At 48.0% G+C, this 8669-nt stretch overlaps 1 protein-coding gene across 2 annotated transcripts; it reads left to right on the top strand.

Annotated features, from left to right (window-relative positions):
* The first annotated feature begins 251 nt into the window (after nucleotides 1-251).
* Nucleotides 252-7974, top strand: FAM110C (family with sequence similarity 110 member C). 2 transcript variants are annotated; one of them, XM_045788876.2, is made up of 2 exons: nucleotides 252-1447; nucleotides 4650-7974. In XM_045788876.2, exon 1 carries the CDS (start codon nucleotides 450-452, stop codon nucleotides 1413-1415), a length of 966 nt encoding a protein of 321 aa, XP_045644832.1. In that variant the 5' UTR covers nucleotides 252-449; the 3' UTR covers nucleotides 1416-1447; nucleotides 4650-7974. The 2 variants fall into 2 exon arrangements, with proteins under 2 accessions (XP_045644832.1, XP_045644831.1); XM_045788875.2 differs by having other exon boundaries at nucleotides 5259-7974.
* The last annotated feature ends 695 nt before the right edge of the window (nucleotides 7975-8669 follow it).

Consider the following 8669-nt stretch of genomic DNA (forward strand, 5'->3'; position numbering starts at 1 on the left):
TTCCCGCGCCAGAGAGAGCCCCTCCTGGTTGCGCAGCCCACTAGGCGCAACCCGCCCCGCGCTCCTCCCGGCGATTGGCTGCGCGGCCGCGAAGTGCTGGGGGCGGAGCCTGGCGTACCTACCCTGCGGGAGGTGAGAGGCGGGGCTCGGCGGAAGGTGAGGGTTGGAGCCCGACAAGGGGCGGTGCTGAACCCGGAGCTGTGCCGGGAAGGAGGTGAGGGCAGGCGGGGAGGAGCCGGGGTGCGGGGGTGGGGGGGGGGGTGCTGCTAGGGCCAGTCGCCAATAGGTGCGGACTCGGACTCGGGTTTGCCCAGACTCTGGACCTGGGCCGACTGGCACTTGGGCGCCATTCCCCACCCCGCGCGGACTTCGGAATTGACCAAAGACGCACAGGAACCGCCGGCGGAGGGCATTTCCACGGGGCGCGGAGCACCAGCCGAGCCCCGAGGATGCGTGCCCTGTCAGCCCTGGACGCGCCCCAGAACGATAGACTGCTGACCCGGGACCCCGAGGCCCCCAGGGTCCGGGACGCGGCCGTGCCAGCACGCAGGAGCGCGGTGGAGAGGCTGGCGGCCGACCGCGCCAAGTACGTGCGGGGCCCGCCTGCAGCCGGCCCGGGCCCCGCTCCGGAGGGCAGCAACCCCGGGACGAGAGAAGGGACTGCGGGCGATCCTCGGCCTCCAGCTCGCGTCCCCGGTGCCGTGGCGCGCAGGGCCATAGCTCGGAAGCCGCTGAGGCCTGACTCGCTGGTCATCTACAGGCAGAAATGCGACTTCGTTCGAGGACAGGGCGCCGACAGCTCCAGGGGGGGACTGGTGAAGAAGCTCTTCCAGGGGCCTGGCAAGGACAAGACGTCTGTGCCCCTGGAGACGTCCCGGGTGGGAGAGGAGGTCAGGGCCAGGCGCGAGGAGGCTGTCCTGACCAAGCCTGGCTCTACAGCAGCCCCTGCGGCCCCCGGCGTTCCCGCGCCCCCGGAGCGCCCAGCGCCCTTTGGGACGCCCACCAGAGTCCCGGCTGCGCCCCGGGGCCCTGAGCTGCGAGGGACACGGCGAGGGGGGCTGCAGCGATCGCAGTCAGACCTCAGCTCCCGCTACTCTGCGTCCTTGACCGAATTTGACACCTTCTTCCAGTTCTGCGGCCTGGAACCTGAGGTGGTGGAAGCTCTCGGGAGGGAGAACTTCTCCGCGGGGTCGGACCGCGTCAAACTCAAGGTCCGCAGCGTGAGCGTCGCCACCTCCGACAGCGGCTTCTCCCGGCACAGCGGTGGTGAAGAGGGGCTGCAGGAGGAAGAACTGACTGAGCAGGTGCCCAGCACCACCTCGGTCATCGAGAGGAACGCCCGTATCATCAAGTGGCTGTACACCTGTAAGAAAGCCAAGGAGAAGCCCGGCCAGGAGCTGCAGGGCCCGGCATGACCGCTCGCGCTCTGGGGAGACTTGGACCCCAGGTATGCATCCGGAAAGCCTGGGAGGGGTGTCTTTGTGTGTGCGTGTCTGTGAGGGCTTGGTGGGTGTGGCAGGGTTGGACGGATCAAGTCCTCTATCTTTGCAAGGGACCCTAGATAATAAGACACAGAGGCTCATGCGTCCAAGGGACCACAGCTAAAGAGAGAACGGTCGCCAATCCAGGTCCCCTGCAGGTCCAGCACCCTTTCTTTTGAGTGTTTTGGTTCTAACTGCCCGGAGATGTAATTCTGGTAAGAGGAGAAGTCAGAGTTATAAAATGTTCAGTCAGAGAGCAGTTTGCACCCCTGCTGTTATCTCCTGCATTGAAATTAACCTGAGAGCCCGAGGGTCTGTGTGAATTGACCTGTGGGCATCCTGAGGTTGAATCAGCGCTTACTGCCCACCTGTAGCCCTAGATTGGGACTGCCAATCCCTCTCCAACAGAAGGGAAAGCTCTGAGCTCATTCCTGGAGGCCTTCATCAAACCTTGAAGAGAGGGAGAACTTCTTTACAGGATCTTATCAGTTTGGCATTCGTACATTTGCACAAATCTCCATGTGGCTAAATTTTTTTGAGTTGTTTTGAGAGCTTTCTAAGGAGAGCCTTAGTTCACAAGAAGGGGTGTCAGTTTGTTGAACTGGGGCTGGACTCAGTTATAACTGGTGTTTTAGAACTCTGCACGGTTGTGATTCTATCATTTATTTACCTCTTATGATCATACAGGAGATAAATTTCTTCCCCTTGGACACCAGTGGCACAGGGTTGATCTCAAGTTCTTTTTCACTGAGGACTAAGGAATGTTTATCCTTAGTGACCTCTTCTCTTTCTTCCAAGAACATGTGGTGAGGGCATTTTGGGGGTAGTGAAGGGAGAAGAGACGGGTACCTTTTTCTGGTTCTCCTTAGGAACCAAGAATTTGAAGACTGCGCCATAATTTTTTCTCTTACTCTTCAATGACAACTTGCTATAGATTAAAACAAAATTCATGAGATGGAAGTATTTTGTCTGCCCTTGATATAAACTGATCGGAGACGCAGTATCAGTCTTCAGAGTGGTGGGGAGGCTGCTACAAGACGTGACTGTACACAGCTCACCTGTTTGAGGACTGAGCAAAGGCCTGACTTCCTTACGTAGCCATGGCCTAAGCACAGACTTGAAAATTAACAAGGAGAAATAGATTGGATTCAGAAGAACCATGACTAAAGGTTTTCCATATAATTTATTGAATATTATTGTATTTTTCACCAGCCTTAGAATCTATATAGGCAGTAAACGCTTAAATTAAAAATAACAACACATTAGCTTGTACTTTCACAAATTGTCTTTTGAAACTGTGGTGTGTACATTCCCCCCAAGCTACCAAGAACGCCTTGGTGTCAAGGAGGAAAGTCGTGGAGACTGGCATGGTTCCAGAGGGACATGGTCTAGTAGACAGAGCACTAAAGTGGGGGGATCCGGAAGTGTCTTCCATTAGTAATCACTCCTCCACCTTAGCATCCCATTGTCCGTAAAATGAAGGCAGATAGGCAGATCGTTTCCAACCTCTATTCTTTTTGATTCTGTATAGTTACTAATCTGTATATCTGTGTTTTATGATTGGAACCTAGAAAAGGGAAACAGAAAACCATTATCTACTGGAGTATGGAAACAGTAAACTTAAAAATAAGTTCCCTTCAGGTTGCCAGCTCTGTGCTGTGTTTTGTGCACAGAGGGCAGGTAGAATTGGTGGTGTAAATAGTGTGGAGATAACAAGATGATGGACAGACAAAAAGAAATAGAACCCGATAACATTAACATCAGCACTGTCCCCTCTGATCCCTTCAGACCCGATGCACCCTCCTGTCCAGGCTCCCACGCCAAAGCAGTGACCTGCAAGGGAGTCTAAGATTCCCTCTGGGAAGTAAACTTCTGAAGCCCCTTTTAGGTTTGAGCCTATGAAAAATGTAAGAAGTTGGGTTAGCTTGTGAGAACACTCACTTTTATGGCAAAAAAAAGTAGTTGAGGCAAGAGAAAAAGTGACAGAAGGTTTAGAAAACTGCTAGTGTGAATCTATGCAGGAGAGCGGAGGTTTTCCCTCTCGCTTAATCCTGCTGGTTCCAGTGGAAGACAGTGTCATCTGCCTTCTGAGCTGTTTTTTTTTTTTTCTCAGAGAAGGGAGATGGCTGTGACCCAGAGTCAGCCTGCTGTTCTGTGTGTCATCGCCGGTCACCAGCACTGTAAAGATTTGCTTCACAGATTTGCTCCCCTAAAACCATAGTTTGCATTATTGAAATTCATTGCAGGAGACCAAAAGGCTGGCTGCTTATGTGGTCATGGAGGAAGTGAGTTCCCTTGGCTCTGTCCAGCTCAATGGGACTGTGCAAAGTCTGTGCACAACTTCCGAGGAATCACCAGCAGAGAGAGGCAGGACCCAAAGCACAGAGCCTAGCAGCCATTACCTCCCTTGGAGAGGGTCATCTAGGAGCTTGAACAAAGAGGCAGCTGACCTGTCCTCACAGGGTTCCTTGTCTGAGATTAATTTCATAACTTCTGGAAGCTGTGGAAGCAAGAATGCAAGCTAGTAGTTTTTCTTTAGTTTATCACGATATTTGTGTCAGAATCCATATAGATTCATTTTAGGATTTCATGAAAAATTCAGAAAATCTGAGATGAACGAAGGTGTTCTTTCTAAGTGGGGAGGAAAACGAATGTATTTTTATAGAGGCCTTTTTCCCTTTGGTAAATAGAGATAAAGTAAAATAAAAATATCCCATCCAGAATTAAATCAGTTCAAACTCATGTAAAGTAAAAATGCTTGCTTTTCAAAATCGAGACTATCAGACCTGGAAAACAGCTTATCGACTCTGTGTGCAATCCCACTGCGGATCCGCGAGCAGCAGTTCTGCCTGGGAGACTGGGGCCCTGTGTGTCCCAGTGTGTGATGCGTGAGCCTGATCTTCATCCACTGGTGCTGGTCATCTCCTGTCCGTTGGTTCATTACAACAGCAGGCTGCCCAGAGTCGGTCTCTGGTTGTCCGTCTTTCCCATAGAATATAGAAGTTATCGATGTTAGTGTTGTTGTCCATCTTTCCCATAGAATATAGAAGTTATCGATGTTAGTGTTGTAAAAGAGTGGTAACTTGTTCTTTGGGCTAATTGGGGATGAATGTTGCTCAATTTCAAGGCAAAAAGCTCAGATATTCTCACATTTCTCTTCTATACAAGACGGAGCACCCGTAGAAGCCCCCTGTACCTGCTGGGAAAGAACCGTGCCTCACCCTTTGCAAAGATGCCATAGGGGGACAGGACAGTCTGCGACGCTCCTCTCTTTCTGCTCCTTTCGTTTTTGACGAGCTGAGAAGCTCTCCAGTCACCGTCTGAGAGTGGATTTTAGGTGAACGAGTGGCTGGAGGAGCTAGAAGGTCACTCTTCTCTGTCTTCAGGCCAGCCCCTGGGCCTTTCAGAGAGATTTATGTGTGAAAAGGGTGGAATCTGTTTGCCTTCACATATTTATTTGGACTGCCTGTCTGTGATAGTTAGCACTCGCCTTACTGACATTGAAAAGAAATTTTCTTACTGCCTCCTCAGTGATTGGAGGCAAACAGAAGAGTCAAAAGTCCAGAAAAAGGCCTCAGGGAGATACATAATTGTTCTGCCACAGAAACCAGATGATGGCTGTCTTTGCTAAGGCTACCAACTTCTTTTCAAACTTTAAAATGCAGAAAATATCACAAAACCGAAGACTGTGAGGATCGGGCCGTGTAGTATAGCGTTTGGCTTTACAACGCTCGCCTAGACTTCGTGTTCATTCACTGCTTTTTCCTTACTCCTCAGGAAGCCAGGCTTCCAGACTGTGGGGGCTCCTCGAAGTGTGTCCTGGATGACTGGGGACCCCAGGGCCATCCTCAGTGCCCCAGGATTTGTCCAGTGCACCCAGGTGACCACACGATTGCTGTTTTCCCAGGAATAAAGCACCCATTGAAGAAGCAGACGTCATTCAGAAGGTTTGAAATGCTATGGAGAACAGGGGGGAACATGGAACTTGGAAATTAGCTGAGCTGCAGCTGTTAAGACAAGTGAAACTCTGGGAGGTATTTTCCTGCTTGAGGTGGATCTGTTCTCGCTTCTAGACAGCAGCAGAGGAGGGGGAGCTGCTTGGAAATATTTTCAGGGACATCTGTTTGACTGGCTTGGTGACAAAGAGATATGATGATGCATTTTAATATCTAAATTGATTTTAAAAAGAAAAAAGACAAAGAGCATGAAAACCAAGCATGAATGTCATAGCATTTACTGCTTTCCATCGGTGTGGACTCTTTGGACCCAATCACATCCAAGTCCTGTAATCTCGGGAAGGCGCGTCCTACTTAACAGTGCGTCCAACAAAGAGCAAACACAGGGTCTCACGCTGACACCTCTGTTTCTGAGCATCGCTGCCAACTGAACTGCAGAAAGGGCTTTTAAAATCACTTGAGGGCTACAAAGTCATTTCAGTAAAGCCACTCCCATTGGGTTGTAGACGTGTGGACGTGCCAGTGAAAGAGAAGTTAGAGTTGATACCGCTAAAAATGCCCCGTTTCGGGGTGCTGGCAGGAGACTCAGGGGCTCTCTTCCCTCACGAGCACGGCAGCATGCTTCCTTTGCACGGTTCCCAAGTGCCCAGAGCGGAGGAGAGCCCCAGTTCCACAGAACACACCCTGCCCATTTGTCTGATTGCCACCTCCATGGATCTCGCAGTCGTCCCAGGCTTGACCCCAGCTCAGCCTTTCCTACCGAGGATGTGGGCAGCCGGCAGACTCCAGGATCAGAACGCCGTGGGCGGGGGTTACCGTGACCCTCACCCACTCCTGACACTCAGACTACGTAGATTCAGATTCAAAGCCTTGGGAGAGAAATTTTATATCGATGATGATTATCCAAAGAAAAGTTGTAACCCAGTTGACTCTTTCAAAGCTTGTTGTGTTTTAACAAAACACATCTCCTCAGGAACAAAATTATTATGGAGAAGAGTATGGAGGGGAGAAAAATGGGTTTCTGAATGGTAGAACATTTTATAAACCAATCCATTTTGATATGTTCGTGTACTGGTTTAATATTGTGTTCTATTTTGTAACTTTTACTGTGAGAGTAGGTCTTTGAGCTCTTTAATATTTATTTTTACAGTTATTGGTCTTCAGGTAGTTTTCGTTAACATCATATAGTTTCAGTTTTATCAGTGTGGTTTTAAGTCGTTTTCTCCTGGGTTATGTTGTTTCCTCGGTGTCCCTTCTGACTGTAAGCATAGTACTTACTATTCTGTAAAGTGCTCAGCACCATGGTGATTGGTTTTCAGGTAAGTCCCATGTACGCATTTTTGGAGCCTCTGCTGGCCCATGAATGTTCCTTTCTCATCGTAGACTCTAGCAGATTCATGCTTTAAGAATTTTCCCCCAATTGTTCCTCTCAAAATGCTGCTATTTTACTGTTTAATGGATTGAAGTTAGTTTAAAAAGGTAATGTCAAGGATGAGAGGAGTTTTTTTTTTTTAAAGGCTCTTTACATATACCCAGTTCCCTTATTTACAGGTATTATGTTAATTGTACATGTCAGTGCTGTAGGTAAAACTGTTTTGTGCCTTCCTACTGTCAGAAGAGGATGAACTAGAACCTCGATCATATTTACCTTAGGTCAGAGTGGTGCAGACCCATAATCCACACAATGGATAAAGATATATAAACACACTGGTTACGTTTAAAAGCACCAAGGTCTTCCAGAAGCAGCTGTGCTTCATGGGAGGTGCAGGGAAGAATTCAGCTGGAGTGAATTCAGAAGGAGTTCTCAGAGATGGGTGTGAAGAAGAGGGACAGGGTGTCCTCGGGCTCCCACAGGAGCCAGTGATGCTCCCTCAGTGTCAGGTCCCAAGTGTATGGGTGGAGATAAGAAGTCCTTTCTTAATCCTGAATTACCCCAATTTGCTGAGTGACTTTGAGAAAATCAAACTTTGAAGCGTAGTCTGAAAACAAAAGCTTGTAACTGTTTTTCACAGGGATAGCATAGTTACTGCTGTGAAATAGTTTCGTTTGTTCATGAAAGAATAGCACATAAAATAATATGATTAAACACAATGAAAAGAAATAATTATTGATAAAGCAAGAAAAATAGCTTGACAGTATCTATTTCACTAATCTAGGGGTACAGATTAGCAGTGCCTCTGACTGAGAGGTGTTTATGTCACTGTAAAGTTTCCTCGCCATATATATGTGTGTGTGTGTGTGTGTGTGTGTGTGTGTGTGTGTATATATATATATATATATATATATATATATATATATATATATATATATTAAACTACTGGTCACTGACACTGAAATAAAAAGAAGGCTTTATTAAACATTGCCCTTTTCAGTAGGTTCAAAGTTCAGTTACGGTTACGGTTGGAGATACCATAAAACATCAGGCCCGGGCAATTGTTATGGTGGTTTTGTAAACAGAGTTTTTTCTACACACTCCCTGCAACTAGAGTGCAATATTATGTATTCTGTATTAAAGAAATAAAGTATTTTTTCTCATTTATTACTGGTTATGAATCTGTGCGGTGTAAACACATCGAAGCCACAGTGTGCGTATTGTAATCAGTCATGTCTCCTGTTGTCTCCCTTTCTCCCTAATGTCAGGTTATCAGCAGAAATGAGGAAGCATTGTAGGCAAGTCAGAGGGCATGGAAGTCTCTGGCTCTTCCTGCAGACGGAATGAAATCAAAACAGTCTTGAATATTTAGCACACCGTTTCTCTTTGTTTCATCAGTCTTTTGCTTAAAAATATTTTTCATCCATCTTTATTAATATTGATATTGGAAAATGGGCACAAAGATAAATAAGAAAGCACAGTTTATAACCTTTCATGTTAGTTAACTCATTAGAGTTTGAAGAGTTTGAAGGCAAACTCTATGAACACCAAGTTTGCTCTCAGCATGTGCTTGGACTGGAGAGGTAGGAGGGAGGCAGGAAGGGCAGCTTGATCCTTAAATCACTGCCCTGACTGAGCCAGACTGGCTTCCTTTTCAGTCCTGGGTGGCTTTTGCCCAAACCTATGCCGGCAGCTAAAGACAGGCATTCTTTGGAGAAGAAATGTCTGCATTTCCAGGAAGACAATGGACAACCCCCCCCCCCCGCCCCCCCAGGCATCACAGGAGCTGTCTTAGGTAGCTGTCAGAAACAGGACAGATAACATTCAGCAGCTGTCAGGTCCTTGCTTCAGGTAAACTTG

Source organism: Ursus americanus, chromosome 7 (genome assembly GCF_024610735.1).
Source record: "Ursus americanus isolate L20-20 chromosome 7, mUrsAme1.1.p, whole genome shotgun sequence".
NCBI classification, from domain to species: Eukaryota; Metazoa; Chordata; class Mammalia; order Carnivora; family Ursidae; genus Ursus; species Ursus americanus.

Excerpts from the sequence above, each read along its gene's own strand:
- FAM110C (XM_045788876.2), top strand. The coding sequence starts at position 450 with ATGCGTGCCCTGTCAGCCCTGGACGCGCCCCAGAACGATAGACTGCTG.